Here is a 23,482-nt window from a genome sequence, read left to right as displayed (position 1 = left end):
TTTGCCTTTACCTTATGCTCATCTTCAACAAATTTCCTCTGGCCTTTGACACCCCATTATTATAATTTCCCATGTTGATGAAGACTAATTTGTAGTCCATTCTGATAACTGTGATTTACATGTGTGAAATGTATTTTCGAAAAATATGTCTGTGGATTTATGCTGTCATGCTGAGTTATGTGGAAGTCCTTTTAGCAGATGTCTGTCTCTCTAGGTATATACAGATGTCCTACACAGCTTTTGTGCCAACTAGTGAGCACAAATTATATATTCTTAAATGCTTCTCCCATTTACTAAGCTTAATGTCATTTTTAAAAATACCTGAAAATAAAAATAGGGTTTAGAAGATTTTCTTTAACTTTTAATATGCTGTAACTTTTATCATGGGACGACAACTAGCTTAATTCACTGTAGTAATTCTCTTATTAAAAAAAAGGCATACTAAGCATGTTTTTCCACCAGAAAGTTTCTTTTTAATTCTCAATATTTCATATCTGACACTGTGCTAAATGAGAACATGACTTAACAGTTGATATTGATTTGCATGTCATTTTTTCATTTCACTTTCCTATTCAAAAGGAATCAGTGCTGACAAGTTAATGAACTCCAGCTACAAATACATAGATAAGCCAAAGGATAGGTTTAGTACCTGCCTTGTTCTAATTATGAAAGGTTTTCCTTAGGTCACTGTTTCATGTTCACTACAGGGTAACTGGAATGCTCTGTTCTTATAGTAACTGTCAACAAAGCACACTATCTGGAGAAGTGACATAATAGGGGGCTATTTATAGAAACCTTTTAGCAAGTCTAAATTCATTTATCCCAGTATATTTAAGTCTTTAATATTTACCTGTGGAATACAATTACTTAAAATGAAAGTACACTGAGCCCTAGGGCTCCACATTTACTAAGCGTTCATAAAACTATGCTGCATTATATTTTCTATTTTTAAATTAACTTCTTGTATAAATTAATAGCTTTGGACAGTAGTAGTGTAGATCAGGACTGTAGATCTACTCTCAGCAGATTTTTTTACTAGACTTGTTTGTAAGTCTTTTACCCCTGATATACTTTTAATGAATACATCTGGTATCCAAGAAGTTTTCCTTTTGTGTTTTGGATGGTTTTTTTATATATATTATTCCAATTTCTGTTTTGCTGTTGTTTAACACAGATAAATCGGTGAATCTGATGCAATTGATCTTTTGGCTGGTATCTTCTGTTGCTGGGAGTTATGATCTGGTCAAATCTGGTTCAGCGTCAGAAAAAGCTGAAAATCCTAGGGTCTATTTCTTAGTCTTATGGGTAGGGTTTTTGTCCATACAACTTGAAGCTGCTTCCAGAAAGGAAGAACCGTAAACCAGGGTAGAACGGAGCTCTACATTAACTGATGCCAATCCATAGTGTGTGCAACCCTGAAGTACTTGTTGTGCTTGTAGAGGATGAACACATCATGGTACTCTTCTGTGGTGTAGGTTTACTAGAAGGTAAGTCTCCATCACCTAGGAATTTTCTGCCAGGCACTTTCTGCATTACCAGCAGTGATACAGGTAGTTAATCTGATCAGGGAATTTGGCCACCAATGTCACTTGTGGACCTTTGGAATGAAAGACTTGCTTTCCAAATGTTTGCACAGGTTACAAGACCATGCAGAAATTGAGAGATGGAAGAAAGAGAAGCTGTATCTATTAGCTAGCTTGTGAAGTAAATTTCTGTGGTGCCCTTAAAAGGCAGGGAACAGTATGTTTCATACTTTCCATCATAATTTCTCTTTTGAGAAGAACAGGGTGGAGATGGTTGTGGCGTGCTGCCCTGAATTCCATCAGTACGCCTTGCCAGGCGTTGCTCTGGCAATGGGAATAAACTCTTGCCTCTGAGGAATACAGTAATGGTATTTGGCCAACCAGACAAGTGGATAAACAAAAGTTTAAAACTATATTTGCGAAGTTATGCCTGCACAGTATTAGAAGCCTGTTCTGCTTCCCTGTCGTGCTGATGATACTGACAGGCAAAGTCAAGGTGCACTGGTTTATTGACTTTAGAGGGAGCTCTGATTTTTCAGGATGAGGGAGCTAGATGTGCAGCAGAAGAAAATACCTTTTTCTGCCTCCTACCCCCAAACAAACAGAACTCAAAACACAACTAAGGACCACCAGCAGCAATAATATTATTTATCAAGGATGCCAGGATGAGAGGTTGAAAAGGGTGTGTTTTTAAATTTTTTCCCCAAATTATTATCCCAGTTTTGCAACTGGATATAATTTGGGGATAAGTCTGATGCAGGATTCAGTTCTGTGTCATTTTAGTACTATTCATATTTTCCTAACATGAGGAAAAGGTGAAATAACAAAAAGATTGATCTTTATTTCAAGATTAAAGTTTCAAAAGCTTAAGATTTGAACTTTACTTAAATCTTTTGAAGAGGTTTGAAAAGCTATTATGTAATCATATCTTTCATTTCAGCTGTAGTTGGAAATGATACTATCAACATAGCATAAAAATATTGTTTTTATCATGTTTGTATTGCAAGAGTAAATATCTCTCAGGACTTCTAACCTAAATTTGTAGGCTCAAGAAGTTTGTGATTATTCAAGATAAGCTTCAGAGAAGCCTATAAAACCCCTGCTATTTGTTTTGCGCAAATGCAGACCTCCTCATGTTTTTGAAGTGTAGCTATATCTGACATGAGCAGTGGGGTCACTTAAAGTCTTTGTTGTTTTTAAAGGTAGTGCTAGTTTCAGTGTATTTCTTGTATTTTTTTGGAAAGTTTAGATGTATTTGTGGTGTAAGTACACAGATTTAGTAACACAGAACTAATCTATATCCCTTCATTATTTAATACAGAGAAAAAGAAGGGGGGGGGGGGAGACCTGTCTGAGAGTGATTGGTTGTAATCCCTATATCTATGTAGTAAACAAAATAGTCTCAAACTGCAGACTGAGGTCTCATGTGGACCCAGTGCCTGAAGAGGGACATAGCTCCCTCAGACGTCGGTGAGACATCACTGAGATGCCTGCCTGCTGGTTCTGCTTCGTTACCCAGATGTTCAGATCAGCAGCTTTAATCTGAGCTCTTCCCTGTACTTAACTGCTGTGAAGATTCTTAATAACATTGATAAACTGTGTTTTCATGCTGTACTCTGGACATCTTGCTTTAGAAGTACATGCCAAAGTCTTGAGGTGCACCTTAGTGGCTCTTCACACTGGTTTTGCAGAGCCAGCTACAGCGGGGTGGCTTTGAATAATTTCCCTGCCATGGAAAGCCTATCACCTCAAGGAGGTGGAAATAAATGGAAACAATGTTACCAGAATTAAAAAAGAATAACAGGAAGGAATCCTGTTTGTACAAATTTTCTAGGAGAGAAACTGGGAAGGCAGGTAAGGGACAGAGAAGAGGAGAGGTGCAGAATAATAATGAGGTAAAAGTGGTGGCAGACAGAAGGGGTCATGAAGAGCACTGAAATAAAAAAAGAGGGAAAAGTAGATGGGAAATCGGAGCTCAGGAAAAATGAAGGAAAAGAATGAAAAAAAAAAAAAAAGCTGTATTCTTACAGGTTTCCTTAAATTGTTCATGCCCCCTCCCTCTGTTTTAGTTTCTCTTTGCAGCCTGTAGTATGAGTCTTATAAAACTTCGCTAAGATTATAATGCAATACCTTGGCACCAATCTCTCTTGTTTATGTGTCCATTAGTTCAAAGCCACAGACAGGCAATTTATTGGGTATGAAAAATGTCACCTATGGCACCCTCATTTGCATCTGAAAATTGATTTTTGTCACACTGGGATTTTAGAACAACCTTTTTTGGCAGTCAACATTGCCACAAAGCATAATAAAAATAATTATGTGACCACAAAAGCAGGTAAGGTTCACTGTAAATTTTAAGTCTTTACAGAATTGTAGTTGGCAAGGCATTATTGATGAGATTGTGAGAGTTACCTGCGGTAATCCTTCTTGATGATTTAATATTGACACCTAAACTTAAAACATAACTTGTGATTGCTAGCTAAGTGTATAACAACGTAATGGTACTTGATTATGTTTAGTCAAACATTCCAGCATGATAGCAGAATATTAGAAATGTCAGTTGAACAATTGATGAACTATTAATTAAGATTTTTAAAGTGATAATTACTGAGCTATGGAATGTTTTTTAAGAAAGTGCTATAAAACACCTTTTGATGATCAGCTAAAACATGTCACCTACTTAGCATTTTTGCAAGTGCTAAGTTAATTCATTTTCCGCTTTCTGATGTATTTGGCTCTTGGAGTCTACAAGTTTTTGTCTCTTCACTGGTGAGATGGTTCATGTACATGGGAAGATGTCATTGTCCATTGTGATACTGAAAAATCCTATTAATTATCAGTGTTAAGTCACTCAAACACTTTCATTAGTTATTTTGGCAAAACAATTCCCTAGGGCAAGCTATATTTATATAACAAATTCCTCTAGAGCTGAATCAACCATAAATGGATTATGCAAACTTGTTTCCTTTCTTGTAGATAAATTGTTTTGCAGCAGTGTTCATTATGAGAAAGTTCTTTGCCCACTGTAGTACTGTATCAGTATAGAATAATCTACAGCTTCAGTTTCAATGGTAAAAAGACACCATTCTTTAATATGAATGCAGCTTTTAATCTTAGCTCAGGATGATGGTTCTTTTTTTTTTTTTCCCTGCCTTATTTAAAAGACGGGCAAAGGATGGCTATTTATAAGCTCTTATTCCGTAAACCAAATTTCTGTATACAGCTATGAAGGGAGCAACGTACTATTGAAAATGGATGAGCATGATCTGACTGAGATGCATGTTAGAGAAAGCAGGGAGGAAAAAAAGTGATTCTTTGGTATTTAAGGAATGTGTAAGTTTTTATCCAAACATTGAAAGTATGCAGTGGAGAAATTTGAGGTTTTTGTTAAAATCAAAATGTATACCTTTGTTTTCTAATCAAGCTTCATATTCAGTGTTTTAATACTTCATTAATAACACTTTGGCATTTGACTGAATATTGAGAGAAGTGCTCAGAGTGTGACACTACTTCTGGCTGGTTTTGTGAAATGCCTTTACCAAGATTTATGAGATAGACTGTTAAACAGTAAGCAAAGACTGTGCATATGTATTTCACATTCACTCAATGCTGTTTCTGCTAGCAGAAGGGTTTGATCTTAATCGTGGGTTACTCATAGTCCACCCAAAACTAAGCCTGTTTTAAATCATGGGTGGCACAAATATTTTGTACTGATGTCAGGCTTCAGCTGCTAGGCACACTTGCTGTCATTTGGAACCCACTGGCATTAGTTTCTAGCAGAGCTGCTGGCTTGAAAGGAAGTACCAGGAAAGTTAGTCAGAGAGTTTGCCTAATTAGTAGTGCGATGAGATGCATCTCTGTTGGCTATCACAAGCGTCACTAAAAATCGGACCCAATACCTGTATATTCCAATATGGCATTACAATTCAGCAAAAACTCAGATATATTTTCTTCTTTGCAAATGGTTTTATTGTCCATCAGTCCTTGCAGCCTGTGTTTAAATATTTACTGGAAAAAAAAAAATTAGTGTTGTTTTCTAAGTTTTTCTGCATTGCTTTAGCAGTATTTCCTCCTTCAGGGTTTGTTTGGTTTGGTCTTCATGGCTTTGGCTATCTTTTGAATGTAGGCTTTATAGTTTGTAGAAGTAGCCTGGATCACAGTCTGAGAGTGTGCTCAGTAACATAGTTTTACCATATTTGGTTCTCTTCAACTGAAAGAAGCAGCTTCTGCTAGTAAAATTCTATATTTAGTTTTGAACCAGTGATTTTTGCTGTTATAAATCATTGCATCCCATAAAGAAGAATCATTACTATCACTGGAGAAACACTTAGGCAAATACAAGTGGTTCTTTTACAAAGTTAAAAGAAGCAAAAAGGTGTGAGTTTCAATGTTTCTCATACTGATAGCATCAGCAGAAAAAAAGATTCTACTGTATTTCTATATAATCTACAATGAAATACTAGTGAGTACTTTTTCAACCTTATTGAATGAGACCTGGCTGTTACTATCAATATGGACAAGACTGCTTGCTTCTCTTTCTTTGCTTGCTCAAAAATCTGAAAAGCAAATAATAATTTACTTGAATCTCCATGATTTTTTTTCTGGCCTAACTACCTATGCTTTAATCTAGGAAAGTACTAATCCCTGGAAAGTACTAATCAATAGAAGAGAAACCCATAATTTCTGTGTAGATAACTAGTAAAATGAATTATTGCACAGATTCCATTTCATTCCATAGCAAGACTATTCCAAACTTCCATCTTTATTGTCTTCATGTTTCTGTGAATGATCTTTTCAGCCAAATAAGCTCTCTAGGCCACGCTCTCCACCAATTCCAGGCAATTCCTTTTTTTTTTTTTTCTTTTCATGGTTTTTGTTTGTTTTTGCAATTTATGCCACTAGTTCTCAAAGTGGCACAAGCATTACTTCCCCTGCCAGGTCATTCAGATCACAGATAACCTTTTTGTTTTCATCTTGTGCTGTAAATGTAATAAATCAAATCCTTGCCAAAAGCAACTTTTGAATTTTATATCATGAAATTTGCATTTCATGCTCTGTTGCTTACTCACAGAAGCCATCCAATCTGAAAAGAAAAATAATACCACATGACTTTTGTAACTAAAACAGACAAATGTTTCTAAGCAACTGCCTGAGCAATCTGAAGATCAAAAATTACTCATCTGAGAAACTTGTGTATAATGGTAGATAATGTATTTCTTCACAGATTTCAAGGTCTCTTAATGGACAGTTTGTAAACTGAAGCAGGGCCAAAAATGTATCAAATTATGAATGCTGGAATTTATTAACCTGTCTCTATGAGATAAGTTCAGCAAAATAAAGCTATTTAAACTAAGAAACTGATACTGTGCTTCATTCTGAAATGGTCGGGCAATAGCAACTGGAACCTTAAGCACTAAGCCGATAGTTTGATTTTGTTGCAGTGCTACATTCAGATACCAAAGAGAATGGTGCAAAGAAATTTGAATAACACAGAGTAGAATTAATTTTCTTACATTCCTTGGAAATTCTGCACTTCATAGAAGCAACATGCTGTGCATAGTCTGATATACACAATGGGTCTTTGGTCACATTTTGAAGCAGAACATTTGTACTCGGCATGTGCGACGAGAACGGAAGAATTCATCTTACGAATTCATAATGCCATTTAAATACAGTCCAGTCGAGATTCTTCTGGGGCTAGCTGCATGATGGATAATTATGAGGAGTAGAGAGATTTTGCTGATTTAGCTCAAGCTGTGAGAACTCAGGTTTTTAATTCTAGAATTCTCCTGTTTAAATTCCAAGGTGTCAGTAAAGGCAGCAGACATCACAGGTCTGACTTTAATGACTTCAGTGACTTTGGGAGCAAGACAATGCCTATAGATAAAAATAAAACTTATCTGACAGAACTGAACAAATATGAAATATGAACAAAAAAGTAAAGTGGCGGATAATATTCTGTTTTGGTTGGAGCTCAGGTTTTTGAATGCATTTGAATGCATCACTTCCTTTTTCAGAAAGACACTGGATTAGAAGTCAAGAGACCTGAGTAGAGTTTTTAGATCTGTGGGGTGTAAGTGCTAAAATAACGTGGTTCACTGGAAAGTCTCTGGAAGCAATTATTAGAACAATACTGAATCTGTATCTTCTCCATCCCCTGTGACTGCTTTGACCACTGGTTATCTGTCCCTATTCAGTCACTCCATTGTAGTCAGTAAGGAGCTATGGAGTGCTCTAACCCTGCTCTGACAGTTTTGAGAGTATTATTTCTTTTTAATAATCTTGGATGCTGCTTCCCACTGACCGGAAGCCCAGAGTAGGTAGCCCATGGCCAATGCTACAAAAACAAGGCAGTAGCAGTAGCAGTGCAGTAGCTGAACAGATGGCATGCAGGCTGGGAGGAAGGTTGGATCTGTCTCCTCTTGGCCAGGAAACTTGAATAAAACCTGTTTACTTGGTGTTTGTGTAGGTGGTGACTGTTCTCATCCCATGCAGACACTCAGTTAAAAGTCAACAGGTGTGAAGCAGGGAATATAAATATTTCTATGCTACTATGGCTGCAGGTTGTTAGGGCAAAATCCTCAGATCCAAACATATGAATTTTAATGATATACAGTGTTGAACTATCAATGTCACATTTCATGTATTGTAAGCTCTACTCGACTTTAGTTTCAGCAGTTATAATCCAGAAAAAAAACCTTCAAACCATTGTAAACGATAACTCCTGCCATTTTAGGCTCTTTTTCCTGAAGTATGTGGCAATTAATATTGTTAGCAGCTTGATGTTACAGCTCATGAATCATTGATCTGTTCCAATATAGCAATTAATTTGCTCCTGATTCCTGACAGGTACACTCTTTGAATTTCCTGAATTAGACTTAATTGCCAGCATGTGATTAAGGAGAAATGTGTGAATCCACTGAGATCTCCAAGCCTATGTCTGGGTCTCCATCTTGCATGTTTCACTTTTCTTTTGGAAATGTTCTGCAAAAAAGCTGAGCTTTGGTTTCCCACCCCAAAATAGATATGGCAAAACCAAAACAATGTTGCTATTTCTAACTAGCGTTTTTTACAAGTTCTATAAAAGTTGGATCTAGAAGTAAAATTTGAGTGAATGACTTTTTTTTTTTTTTGAAGTGTCTTGGTAGTCATACTTTTTAAAAAGTTGTTTTATTGCATGTGAATTTTTAGATACCTCTCATCTAAGTCAGAGGTTACACAGAACTTCACCTGCGTACTCTCTTCTTCAGTAATACTATGTGGGTCTTTGAGACTGTCCAGACTAATGAAAAGTTTAGAATTAAGGGGCATTGTCCTGTGAATTTAATTGGGTCAGTGTGGTGGGAACAAATAACACAGGGCATGTTCAGGTCTTGTATTTTCATCTTTGACAAATGAAGTCAAAGTCCAGTACCAACTCCAGTACCACTCAGGTAGTAATAAGAAGCTGTCCATGAGACACTACAATACTGTCTCTTTATTTGTATCACAGAATATAATTAAGCTTCTGCTATCAGAGAGTTACTGTCTGTTAATTTGTTTGTATTGAAGAGTAAAAATACAGCCTAAGTTGTGATGTGAATTAATACACTACGATTTCAGCTCTTTGGACTCAGTTAATGCCTGTTAATTAATTTGTTCTGAGTAGCTGGACCAAGCGGTGAAGTGGATTAATGCACTAACATTTCAGCTCTTTCGACCAAATTTCAAATCTAGTTTGGTGAATGAGGAGTTTTGCCGTAGCCTAGATCTAAGTGGGCATTTTGTCTTCATCATGGACTACCACTCCATTTGTCAGTCTGGCAGCTCCTGTATAGGAAAGCACAGGAATGCCAGCTCTGTAGAGCACCACGCATGCATAGTCGAGTCTAATAGACTATATCCAGACCTTTTTGTTGTGCAGATGTATGATCTAAACATAATGCATTCGTGCTTTGCAGTCTTCTGTAACATATTATTTTTGCTAGGAGTCAGTACAGCTCTGATCTAATGGAAAGGAGGAAGGAACTGGTGCAGGCACATGACTGCAACATTACATTACATGCAAGTGTGTACCAGTACTAATGGAAAGAAAAGAGTTGAAACTCCTTCCCAGTTAAACTGTCCTTGATTGCTGCAACAAGAAACAGACTTCTCACACTCTTAATAAAAGGGGTCTTGTTTTTCAGCATGAGGTAACTGGCAATTTTTTTTTTTTTTCAATACCCATAGCCAGGTCTCTACATGTAATCTGTGCTGTGCAAAGAGTATGGTTCATCTGGGTGTGCCCAACTGACTGCACATGCACAGGTCAGGTTGCCAAAACGTACAGGTTAGGATTGTAGGACATACAGTCAATGTCTGCATTGTGATTTTTTTTCTGGGTTTTGTGAAATCTCAGGCGAAAGGCTGAATTCCTCATTCCCCCCCCTGAGAATTTTATGGCATGGGAAAATAAGACGTTTTTCTGGACGGTCAGGATTAGTGATATATTGTGAGAGAAGAAAGAGGTAATGTTTAATGTGTGTATCTGTCCAACATGACATGAATTAATTCTCATTTTAAATAAAGACTTGTTTTTATTTAAAGTGAGAAACAATGACCTGGAAGCTTTGGAACCCATGGGTCTGCTGGTAGCTTAACAAGGGGCTTTTCTTTCTGCTGTCCTGCTTCTTGAATTGCTGCTTACACCATGCACACTGAGTTTAAAATGCCACAGTTGTGATTTGAAAGAATTTATACATTCCTTGAATTGGCTTGGGTGGCTGTGCATTGGGAAAATGGCAGGGGAGGGGAGAACAGGGTCCTGGATGTGTTATGGTGGGATTTCACCAGTTCTAGACTGATCTATGGCATATACAAATCTATTTGCTGCAGTACTTCATGCATGTCATGTCAGCTTCCAATGAGAAAGTCGGGGTTAAAATATGGCATTATGAGGAATTGCTGTTACTTTTCCTGTCTTGAGTAAGTTGAAGGCATATTAAGGAATTAATCTTTTCTGAAGAAAAACAAGACTTGCAGGATTGCACTGAGACCTGGAGCAAGAGAAAGTGAGGTGTTATTTGGGAATGCAGGAGGTGCACAGGAAGAACAGAAGGATCATGCAGAGTTTAGAAAAGAATAGCAAGGTAAATAATCAATGTTTGGAATTAGATGAGGGGTTGTTTTGTTGAGGGAATGGAGATGATGAAGAAATTGAGGGATAACAAGGAATATGTGGCAATAGAGCTTTAAAAAAATTGTTCGGGAGCAGAACTGAGAAGGTTTTAATTGTATTCACAGCTTGGAGCCTTGTAGGGGGTAGGAGGAAGTGTGGTTTATGCAGTCATTCAGACATGGGACTGCAGCCACTAGATCTATTAAACAGTATACATGACTTTAACATACAGTATTATTGCTTTAGGGTATCATGAAACTACTTTTGTGCAGCACTGTTATAATGCAATGAATTCCATAGCACTTGAGCAATCCAGAATATGGGTATAAAATTTGTTAGTTTTCTTCCGTATACTTATCGTTGGCTGCCCTGCAGCAAGACATAGAAAGCTGTTTTTCCAAGGTAGGACAAATTCTGCTATGAATAGGATTTATTTTACATAAGAAATACATTTTCTTTATTAGAAATTGTCCTTATATCCCAGAAGCGAAACATGATACAACTTGTGTTATTCCACATTTGGAGTTGTCAGTTGTCTGCTACTGATCCACAGATTTTGTGGCTTTATGGAGGTTACTGCCCCACCAAAAGGGTTTATCTTTGATTCATTTATCATGCCCTAGAATTGAGATATGTGTTCTATGTGTTCTTTCTCCTTCTCACTCTGGAAATCAGGGTGTTTTCAACATGTGTGAAGCTTGCTGGGGGTTAAAGGGAAGCTCTCACATTTTGAGTTCCTCCAATATAAGTGAAGAAAGGAGTCCACTCAGTGGACTCAGTAGGAATATTAAGAGTAAGAAGTTAAGGCTTTGTGTCCATGCTGTGCAATGAATTTTCCATGTGGCTTTGGTTGAGTCTCAAAAGGATCAGATTTCTGAAAGATTTTAATTACTTCAGAACTCCGCTATGTGTCTAGTACTATTTTCAATAGCAGTTTGGGATCTAACCCAATGGGAGATGCTTTCATAAAAAGCAAAACAAAGCCGAAACCCCCTGTTTTCAAGGTAAATTTTTATTACAGGATACTTTTCTTAAGGCTTGTATGCCTTGGCAATTGCATCAGCAAGTGCTTTCCTTGCTACGCTACATTTACTTAAGGTGCTGAAGGTTTTGGGACATCTTTAACAATTTTGAATTTTTCTTGTATGCTGTAAAAGCAGTCTGGTTTTGTTTGCTTTGCAACCAGTGTAAGCGCAGTAGAGATGGGGAGAAGGGTATTTTTAATGGTGATAAGTGATGTGTTGTTAGTGTATCCTGGTGAAGACAGAGGCATAAGGTCAGCCATTGTCTTTTTCCTTAAGCCTGTATTTGCAATGCTGTTTGACAGATGCAGTCAGAGCATATTTGGTTGGTTGTGTATAAGGGATACCTCATTATATTTAATGATCAGTGTCGAACCAATACAAGATTTCCTGAAAGAGGGGGTGTTTCACATATGGTTCAAAATGAAAATAACGCTCACTAAATGATGACAAGAAAAGTCTGCAATGTTAATTTAAAAAAAGAAAAGGCACTTGGTTGTAATTTCTGTATTATTCTCAGAACTGGTAACTCTCATGGTTAATGTGTACAAAAGGAAAATTAATGACATTTAGTCCATTATAATCTTAGAAAAACTTTTCCCTGACACAGAATAAGGCAGGTGTGAAGATAAATGAAACTTATACTTTAATAGAAATGGGACTTTTCCATCACAAAAGATACTGGAGAGGTTCAGGGCAATAATGGAATGTATCATTTCACAAAGCAAAAGTTCTGATTTGTCTCCACAGTAGTTGACATTTTGTCACATATGCATACAAAAATAGGTTAGAATAAATTAGCATTAAAATAGTTCCGATTTAAGATAAAAGGAACCTCCATCCTGTAAAAATACATATAGCACAGCTAGATGAATAGCACAGTAGGAAAGCTGTAGTCTGAGATTGCCAAGCGTCTATGAAGTTAATGGGTATATCGGTTAGGCAATGTAAGGATCTGCCTCTCTATTTATGTAACAATTATAATAGTAGAAACAGCCAGCGTAATTAAATGCAGTTCTACTAGCAATTTCCATTACCCAGATGTTATATCTGACCATGCTTCACAAGCCTGGAAGCTTATGTGCTCTGAAATACCTGATTCCCCTTAGCATGCTAGATTTCAGCTGGATTTGTTCGTCTAAAGTATACAATGAGATTTTTAGGGTGACATTTACAGGCATTGAGGACAGACTACTTTTGAGCAGATGTTTGTGTGTATGCCATTGACCTTTACAATTCTTAACTTTATTCATTGAGTTAATTATTTATTTAAACAGTTGTTCTTTAACTTACAAGTAAAGTTCCAGTACATTTCTTAGATTTTCGTATTATTAACAACATGAGAAAATATTTTTCTGTTTTGACACATGTTTTAGCAATTATTAACTATTAATACTGCTGGTAATAACAATATTCTGATGATAGAAATAACATACATAAAGCAACTAAGTATTACAGCACAATTGTAAAATTTCAGCTGAGAATTATATAAAAATTATTTCTTCTTAAGTTGATCTGCATGCAGTTTTAGTTTTTCAGTCTTATGTAGTGATATTATTTTGTAGGAAGACTGATATACCGCTGAATACCACATCCCATTTGCTATTTCAGAGGAATTTTCCTTGCAACAAACATCCAATTAATTTTGTTTATTTTTTGTATTTGGAACTGACCCCATTTTATACCATCAAGCTTAGTATATAAAAACAACTAAATGGCAAGAAACTCAACCACTTTTCTGATCACCATAGTGGATTACAGATTGCCACTCCAGTGATGTTTCCAACCCTTATTGTGACAAATGGCTATCAGTATTCAGCCACCTTATTCCCATGACAAGTTCTAATGAAATTTTCTTTGCCAAGAGTAATAGTGCCTGCTACTGGATAGTGACTAGGCCATTCATTCAAATATTCAAGTACTGCAATGCTCCCAAGAACCCCTGGTGAAAAGAAAGAAAAACAAAACAGGATGGAGAGTTCTCAAGGGATCTAGGGAAATTGCAACTTGTGTAGTTTGGACAGACTGGCATCTTTCAATAAAAGCCTAACCTAAACGCTGGAAAAATGAGGAGGCTGTGTTTGTTGCTTGCTTAATGTGAACAGGGAATCAAGCTTTGTTGCCACTGAATCAGCATATTGGGTGCTGAACTATTGCTGTACTGATTCCACATCTAGAAAGAGCATTTAATGAAGTCAAAAATAGGGTGTAAAAGCTTGTTATGAAATGGTGGACAGTGAAATGATAGTTGGATTCTGATCAGATAATCCACTGTCCATGAAAATAGCAACTGAAAGATAGTGATCACAGATGTGATATTGCAGGTAAATAGTAAAAATGAAGAACCTGGTAAGATTTCTCTCCTACTATTTTGGTTTCAAAAAAAAAAAAGGAAATTCAATCAGAAAACCAGAATTTTTATTTTTGGTGCACTTTTCTTAGGAAGGCATATATTTATTATAATATATATATATTTTAAATTTTGCTTGTGAATGGATGTTTCTGGACACACACCTTAGGTTTCTGTTTGTTGTACAAAGCAGCAGGTGTGGGAGAAGCAGATCATAGCCATTGGCTCTCTGAGCGCTGGTTGAACACCACCCATCTGGGACATGCCATTCTAAGCTCTCCAGACTGCCAGCTCCAGACTCCTGGCACATAAATACTTGTCTGGAGTCATGGCTGCTACAAAGATGTGGTAGCTACTATAGTCTTTGATCAGCTGGTTCCAGCAAAGATGACGGAAAACTCCTTTGTGGGTTTCACTTGTGTCAAGGGGCAAAAGAGTACTGTTATAATGCTAGCCTGATAGTGTAAGAAAATTTGAAGCAAAATTACCAACTCTATCTGGAGTAATTTCATATCCCTTGCGAGTTGCTTCTTCAACAAATTAAATAGGTGAATTCAGTAAAAATTATTATATATGCAATATATCCATCCATGAGTGAGAATCTTATCAGTGCTTTAACTGTTGCATCAGGTGCTAAGTGCATATATAATTTCAGATTCCTTGGCTTCTGTCTTATATACTGGTTGAGGATCAAGCCATCAGTTGCAGCTGCTTGGCATTAAGCAAAATGTTCTTTCTTTTTCCCTGTTCTTTACAAATGGGGAAATCATTATGATAACCACGAACAGCAGTGAATTATTAAACATGTTGGTGAAGTACTCTTGACCTTTTCTTCCTTTCTGTTTACCTGCGTTCCATAGTGATGCTTTTGGCTACTCATTTAATCAGTCATGTTTCTGTTAGACACCAGGGGATGGTGAGAAAGAGAGAAATCATCATGAAGAAATCACTAGTTAAAAACCAGCAGTGAGATTTGAAGAATAAACAGTGTGAAACATACTCAGAGAAGTGCTTACGTTTCTGTGCCCAATCTGCAGAAGCTTTCTTCATGCAACAGACTAATTGTGCTTAGAAACAAAAACAAACAAATAATACTATTTTTTCTTTTTTTTTGTTCCAAAGTCCTGCTCAGAAATCTGCATTCAAAGGCCTTAAGTCTTACCACCCTGCTGCTTTCCTTTAGAACTTCACTTCTTTGTATTAATGACTGCAGTGTTGACTCATTGAATATAATTTGGCTTTTTCCTCCATTTGTGGACCTTCTGGGAAAGTGTAAGGATAACCTGTCATGAGAAAGTGATGAATTAATTGCTTATGGGTCTATGACTACCAAAATTGAGAGATCTAGATATTGAACAATCTGAAAATTCCTTTTGCTCCTCAAACTAGCATAGAAAGAAACATGAAACATTCAAGGTCAGGTTGGATGGGGCTCTGAGCAACCTGATCTAGTTGAAGTTGTCCCTGCTTATTGCAGGAGAGTTGGACTAGATGACCTCTAAAGGTCCCTTCCAACCCAAACCATTCTATGATACAAAGAGATGTAAATCTGAATAAATGTCGTGCTCATTTCCAAAGAGCATGCATCTGGGAGTTCTTCCTTACATTTTCATGAGCCGAAGGGCAACCATGAAGGTAGTAGTTAGCACGAGTGAAAATTGTGATCAGTTGAGCACTGCTGCTGCTGAGCTGAAGAACTGATATTTCCTTTTGGACATACTGGTAGTCACTTTCACTCTCTTTAGAAATGTCACAGACACATGCCAGCCAAACTGTCTGCTGTGTTTACAGTGTAAGTGATTTTGAAAGCTTACTGCTCTGTGCATTTGCTTTTGGACAGAATTCAGCTCCTTCCTTTTTATTTGACACTTCAAGTGTTTTTATCTTGAAGTTTTTAATGAATTTTTATTAAGGAAAATTCTTTTGGGAGAGGAATTGAAAGACAAAAATAGGGACCCAAGTGGCCTGCAGACTGAAAGGTTAGAGAGAAGTGGCAAAGCCTTTGGGAGAGATGGGAACCCTCTATTCAGGGTGAGCCCCAAAAAGTTATGAAAATTGGCAAAATTGTGAGAAGGCATTCTCTGCATGGTTCCCACTGCTCTTTGACTTTATCATGACTAAAGCTAACTGTTCAAGACCTGAGTTTCCCTTGCTGTTTGTTGTCAAATTTGAAGTGATGCTAAAGCTAGTAGAAGTAGAGCAGTGTTTTGGTGATGATAGACTCATTAGATGGGAGGCACCTATACAGAGGGCAGCAGGAGCAGCCTGTGGAGTTCTTGACTGATGGATATCCAGATCGTGCCACCAAGAAAACTCATTCAGCTTTGCAGTTTTATAAAAATACACTCTAGGGATGGAGCTCTCCTTATGTAATAAAGTAGCAGCTATTAAAACAACAACATGGATTCCAGAACTGACTAAGAAACTTAGATTTTTGGAGTTTCTGCATTAAAAGAGCAGAGAGAAGTGTTACCTGTAGGATGTAACTACCTCATTGGAATTAGACATTTAATTCAACCTATGATTTCTTTTGTAAAACAGTCACCACAACCTGAATGAATAGTAGTGATCTAAATCTTTTTCGGTTTCACAATTCCCAACACAGCACAAATTTGTGTGTTGTTTTGGGGGGGGGGGGGGGGGGGTGTTGTGGGGTTTTTTAGTTTTTTTTTTTGTTTTGGTGGTGGTGTTGTTCCCCCCCCCAAAAAAAAAAAAAGGAGCCTGGATCAAGGGGAGAGCTTTGGGAGATGGGGAGAGGCTATTTTTGACCTTGGTAGTAACTGTGCTTGGAGAAGAGAGTTGCAGGGACAGTAGGAAGAAGCAAAAGGAAGAGAGTGGTCTCTGGGAAACTGCAGCTCATGCAGAGAGCACTGAGAGGATCAGAGAGCAGAAGGGGAGGGAAGGCAAAGGTGTGACGGACGGAGTTTTCTAGGAGCCGGAGGCCACCGTGAAGAGTTTGCTGTAGCTCATAAAGTGCTGAATTGCCTGAAGCTCAGCTAGAACTAAATACCCCAGAAAATGCAGCAGGACAAGCAAGGCTTGTGTATAAACCACTTCTACTTTTGTTCTTTCTGATATAGTGGCATGAAGTTTTCTCTGGGGAAAAAAAGAAAACCAAACAAACAAAAAACCAACCCAAAACACCCAACACAAAAAAAACCCCTACTAGCTGATATTCTAAGTTACACCGAGGTTTTGGTGTCTATTTTTAACTGTAAGTTACGAGCCTTTGGTCTTTATTCAGAGTTCATTAGCTGGGGACAGTCTCAGCAAATTCACCTGTAACTTGTTTGATTAAAAGCCTGGACTGAGAAGTGACTGAGTATAGATGCAACTTGAGGTGTGAAAATTATGTAAGACATTTAAAGTGTGGCTTTTTACAGGTCTCATACAAGTATTTGAGGTAAACCGTATCTTGTTTAAGATTTGTGATTTAAACAGTCGTCAGGTTAGGATGGTAGACACACTTGCTTAGGTTTAAAACTAGTCTACAGGAAAACAAAATGAATACAGCCTGTCTACTGTCACTGTAATAAGTGCAGTAACCTGACAGATTTAAATGAATAGTTTGATATGTTATCACTAATTGCTGGAAAACATATAATACAAAACTTAGAATCTGGTAGTTCATGTTAATTTTGCCTAAAGATGCAGGGAATGGAAATAACAACTGAATATTATTTTGAAAGTCTTTGTAATTGGTCTTTTTCTTTTTTAGGAAATCTTTAAGATAGAAGGCAACCTTGGAATTCCAAGACAAAAAAGGGCTATTTTGGCAACTCCGATATTAATTCCTGAAAATCAAAGACCACCATTCCCCAGATCTGTTGGCAAGGTAAGTCAACAAAGAACTGGATCGAATTTTGATATTACGTAATTGATCTATTTCTCTTAAAATTTTGTAGTGCCTGTCATGTTGGTAGTAATATACCAGAAAAAATTAAGAAACATAAAACTGAACAGAGAAGATTGTTTTTCTGTCTATATTGTAGCAGACAGATGAAAATGGCTTTGTATTCATGGCAGGCTTTAACAACATATATTCTGGTAAAAACCATTAATAAGAGACGTATGTTTTCATGCAGCTGCTATCTTCAGTAGAGGTTGCTGCCTACCTGTGTATCTGTGCGTTAGACTGGGGCCGAAATCTAGGCCAGGAATGTTATGAAGAATACCCTACTGCATAGTGTGGATTATCTTGTTTCTATTCTCAAGACTTAGAAATGTCTTTTGTTCATTCCTTACTTAATTTCTAGTGCCCAAAGACAAAATAAGTCTTTGCAGGTGTTTTCAGGTTTATTTTTTTGTTGTTTGCAAAGGTCTGACAAAGAAGTGTAAAGCGTTTCTTGTGTCTGCAGACAAGAGTTCTAACAGCCAGTTTTCCAGAACTTCAGATATACAGCTTGTATATACAAAATCATTAAAACTAAAATACCAATAATTGTTCAAATGACCATTTAGGCATCAGAAGTTGTAACTACATGAATATATTTTGCATGTTGGCAGTTTTGAAACGGGGACTCCTATGCATTGCTCTGACTTTAGTAGGTGTGTTAATGACATGACGGCCTATACAGCTGTGGAGTCTATTCCTAATTCCCACCAATATGATCACTGGAGCTAAATGCACAGCTTGAGGGCAGAAATTTACTCTACGATCGATGTGTAATTTAGCCAGCAGGCACCTAATCAGTTACTTCAATAATTAGGAAAGTTTGTTTTCCTGTCAGTAAAAAGAAAGAATAATCTATGAAGATTTCATTTTCTCCCCTTTCCCCATCAATAATTTATACTGATCTCATAAATTTCCATAAGTTTTTCTATCTTTCTGAAGTATTTTTTAATGTGTCCTAAACTTTCTAAAGCTATTTCTGAACTTTTCCTTTCACATTTCAGTGTTTGAGAATTAATGATCAATAACTAAAGTAAATATTGTTGGTTAATATGTTAGCAATAAATAGTTAATTTTTAAGACTTCTGTTGTGCAATTTTAAAGCAGTGAGAGAATTAAAAAGGTTACTTATACACAGATCTGTAGTCTTTATTTTTTTTGTTACTGATTTATTTCTCCCTGCCTCCTTCCACCCCTACTGCTTGTGAACACTGAATTTTTGGATCTGAGGTGGTCTGAGTTGCTCTCTAGAAGTGCCTTCATTAAGTATTTTTATTGGGAGTTTAGGATGCTAGTCCTGGTAACTGAGGCTCCTTAAGCAGAATGAGATGAATTGGATCCTATTTGTACCTAAATGTTTTCCTAGCATCTTGTCAACTTCACTTGTTATCGTTCCTGAAATGCTAGTCAGGGATCACAAGTGCAGTAGATGATGTACAAACACAGAAGTGTAAAAGCATCTGGCAGTCTATTTTTCAAAGGCCCTAAGATACCTGTCCTCAACTAATGTTTAAATTACAGGAACTGCAAATGATCAGCACCTTGAAATACTTTGAGCTGTCATCAGTTTTAAAAGTCTTTAAATATAATTTTTTTCAGTATATTTCTAATTTAGGTATCTAGATATGACTATTTTGGCTATAGTCTATTGCAAGTACTAACATAGAGTGTATATGTGTCAAGTGAGACAAAAATTTTAGAGATATTTAAAATAATGGAATGAAATATTCTAGGTCAACTGCAGTAATTTGCAACTGAATGCTTAACAAAGCATAAATAAAAAGGTTTAGAGCCTCAAACATACTGATGGTAGGGAAGAAAGTCTATTGTTCCCTAACTAAAAAATTCAGTAGGAGTCAATGCTGAAAATAAAAGCAATTCTTTTAGGCCTTTTTGACATGTCACAGATCTTCATAAGATAGGCCTTGAAGTCTTCAGAAATAGAATAATCTGTACTAATCTGGAGAGCCTCAGACACCCAATTCATGTAGTTGTTTCAGATCCTGCACAAACTGTAGAAAAAGTTGATCATCTGTCTCATTTAACTTCACATGTTTATTGTGAACTGTACATAGCTTCATGAATTTGCAAAAATTCATTTAGTTGCCCACTGCTATAAGGCATGAGAAAACACATTTATTTCCTCTTCCACAATATTTTGGGGCTTATCTTCAGACACCTCAACAGGGCACTACCTGAACTGATGAATTACAGCTTCTGATGTGTATGAATTTTTCTTGGACTTAAACTTTGTCATCTCTGGTCTGTTGTAAGCACTGTGAAAGGGACACTGCAGATGTATTTGGTAGCTGTGGTTTCTAAAGCGTTTTGGGGAAGAGAGAAAACATACAGAGAATGGATAATTTGCATGTTATAATAGAATTTTAAAAATTAGAAGGAAGAAGAAAGGAAAGCAGATTCTGGATCAAACTTTTGTCATGTAATTGCCAGCAGACAGGGCTGAGGACTCGTGTAGGTTTGCTGTGACGGGAACGGCACAGTTTGTCTCATGCTGCAGGGGCTTGCAAGGACTCACCCTGTCTGCCCAACACTGTGAGCAGTGTCCTTCTGAGCTCTTCTGTAATGGGCTTTCCTGGTCAAATCTCTGTGAGACTGAACTGTGGGGTAGTTTATATTTTATTCAGACATAGCAATAAACATAGCAATAAAATCATTTAGGAACAAGGAATTCCAATACAATAATGTGTGTGTGTGGTGGGGGGGAATAACCACAATTTTTCCTGTGTGAAAAATAATTCCAACTTTTGTTTTGCTTTCATCTTCGTTACTGCATTGTTACACTTTCTGCTCATCAGGAATGTGAAGCTTTCCTGACTGAGTGAAATATAGGATAGTGATAATTTCAGGTATGACTAGTTCTGTTTGATACCACCATGTGGTCTGGTTTGGATGTCCACATAAAAGTTAGGTTTCCAGTTGCACCCTGAGTGTGTTAAATTTCCCTTTCTTTCACCTGCTTTAGCAAATTACCAGTATAGTTTATTCATCTGTCCTGACTGCCTCTTGCTTTCCAACCCATGCTATGTTGCCTGGAAATGCACAAGGTTGTTTGGAAGTGATTACAGCAGCCACCAACAGTTGAACTGCTTATTAGCACTTAGTTGGGAGCAGGGCAAACAGGAGAGCAGGGGGAGAACAATTAATTACATTTTATTTCACAATTAGGAAACAATAGCACAAACAAAAAAACCATGGGGATTTTAGAGGACTTCATTCATTGAGGTTTGGTAATAGAAATCAGGAAGGAGATATTGCACTGGACAAGTGAAAAGATTGGTTTGTTTTAATTAATTACAAAAATTCAAATTAGTATTTAGCTTATATATGTGTAGAGGCTGTTCTCTGTGCTGTTACTGGCTTTCCAGCATACCCACTTAGGAATTAGCTTATTGCTCTGCCATTTGCACACCCTTCATTAGGGTATCTCTTAATTAAATAACTACCATAGACGTGCTGTGCTTGTAGGTAGAGGAATCTCACCTTTTAGCAGAATTTAAGCTTTTGCATGTTATCCTTCATTCCTGAGGGAAAACAGGGAGATTAAAATATTTTAATACAATCTTGGTAATATGGGCCTTTGTGACCAGATGGCCCAGGCTACAACTGTTGACTGTTATCGATGTGTTTTGTTTAGCTCTTGCTGATATAGCACAGGGATATGATATTCAATTTTTAGTCTCTCTCCATATGTTACTTTTCTGATTTATTCGTCCACATCAAGTCAAATGAAGTACAAAACAATAGGATGCGGGATTATCTTGTAATTATGGTGATAGGTTATTTGCCACTACACTATGGAAATATTTTCTAAGACTAACTTAAGAGTGGTGGTTCTATGCATCTATTTGATCACAATCTCCAGGTGCACTTTAACTGTGGTGATGAACTGCATGATGGTACTTTTTGAAGTTTAATCCTTACGCTAATGCAGAGCTCAAAATGCAGGAAGGTAATTGTGGAGATGACCACCAAGTTCCAGCTCTTCTTCCAGGCATTAGGACAGAAGGACATCTGCAAAGCGAAAGTGTTTTAATACAGGCTGAAAGGATTTGCTATGGATTTTATTGATGGACATATGATGAATCCATGATTCTATTCTTTAATTTAAAGGAATTGTCCTTCGTAAGAATGAGTATTTTAATTGTTAACACATAAGATCTGGAAGCTGTGAGTGGCCTGGTAAAAATTGGCAGGACTTTTTATGCTCAGTGAAGGCCAGAAGACAGAGAGAGGTACACAGGAGACTTTGTAGGAAACTGCTGAATGAAGAAAAAGCAAAATCTTTTTTTTTGCCAGTAACAGAATTTTTTTCTTTGTTACTTGGCTGTTTTGTCCTTTTGGAAGGAGAGGGTGTTCGTTCAGATATTTTGTATCAGATACTGTATAGATGCTCCCTGCCTCTGATCTGGGCTGATGGACAGTTAGCTGCCAAATGACAATTAGATGGCAGGGCTGACCTAAACAAAAGCTCAAGAGTAGAAGTGGTGCAGGCTAGCAAACAGGATAGAAATCTTTAAGATCTATGAGGAAGTGGTTTTTTTCCCTCCTCTGAGCTGTGAATTTAAGGCAAAGAGAAAACATAGCTTGTCTGTTAATGCAGGAATAGAAAAAACCTGAAGAGGGGAGGAGAGATAACTGGATGGAAAAGTTGCTGGAAGCTTATTATTTTTGAGTGGCTATATGATCGAGGCTATTTATATATGATAAATTATATGCTTCACAAAAGAGAAGTGTTAAGTACTAAAGATGCAGCTGGAAAAAATGCCAAACTTCAGGCAAAAGTTTGAAAAGAAGGTGATAGAAGTGTAAAGAGAGATGATCGTGATCCACCAACCTGTGAAAAGAACCTAGAGAGAAGGATTGTAGATTAGAGGAGGACATGTGAAAGACAACAGAGGAACAAGAACAACAGTGAAATAAAAGCTGAATTAAGAAGTGCATTTTTTGTACTGGAAAATTAGGCAGAAATTGAGAGGGTGGGGAGAGAGAGTCTAAAGAGAAATGGAGGAGGGAAAAGACCTAGCCAGGATGGGTGTCCAAGTCTGGAAGATAATGGTGTGTGTTAACAGAGAACAGAATGATGTGCAGAACAGACAAGCTATACCTAAAAGCCTTTCCAACACCAAGAGAGACATCTGTGTGACTCCTTATCAACTTCTCAGTTGGTAAAGGTCTGAATCTTCATGTCAGTTACTAAAAATGATGCAGAAGCAAGAGAATGTATTTCTTACTATTGAACTAGAAGTGGGTCTGAGGTCTACAGGAAAAATCCACTGGATTTTTTAAAATTAATTTTTAATATCCATTTGGTTGTTTTTAAATCATCACCACATCAAGTGTAATGATCTGGCTGATCCAAAGCATATGCTCAGAAAAGGTGGTCATCAGCAAGAATTCTGACTTGTCCAGAAGGCAAGAATATTTCAGTGATAGCTGAAAAAGTGGTGCCATCAGGGAGATATTGGAATGATTGGCTCCTGGGAAGCATTGCGGGGTAAGGACCTTTTTCAGAGAATAGATGGAATTACTCAGGTA

At 37.1% G+C, this 23,482-nt stretch overlaps 1 protein-coding gene across 5 annotated transcripts in view; it reads left to right on the top strand.

Moving 5' to 3' along the window:
* CDH13 (cadherin 13) overlaps positions 1 to 23,482 on the top strand; it is a 521,353-nt gene that overhangs the window by 191,143 nt on the left and 306,728 nt on the right. For all 5 annotated transcript variants that reach the window (XM_050904351.1, XM_050904352.1, XM_050904353.1 and 2 more), the window contains exon 4: positions 17,753 to 17,869. In XM_050904351.1, the coding sequence (XP_050760308.1) occupies positions 17,753 to 17,869 (117 nt within the window). The remainder of the gene's footprint in view (positions 1 to 17,752; positions 17,870 to 23,482) is intronic.

This window comes from Gymnogyps californianus, chromosome 12, assembly GCF_018139145.2.
Source record: "Gymnogyps californianus isolate 813 chromosome 12, ASM1813914v2, whole genome shotgun sequence".
In the NCBI taxonomy this organism is placed as follows: Eukaryota; Metazoa; Chordata; class Aves; order Accipitriformes; family Cathartidae; genus Gymnogyps; species Gymnogyps californianus.
The sequence above is the reverse complement of the archived record's forward strand: the minus strand, read 5'-3'. Positions and strand labels throughout refer to the sequence as shown.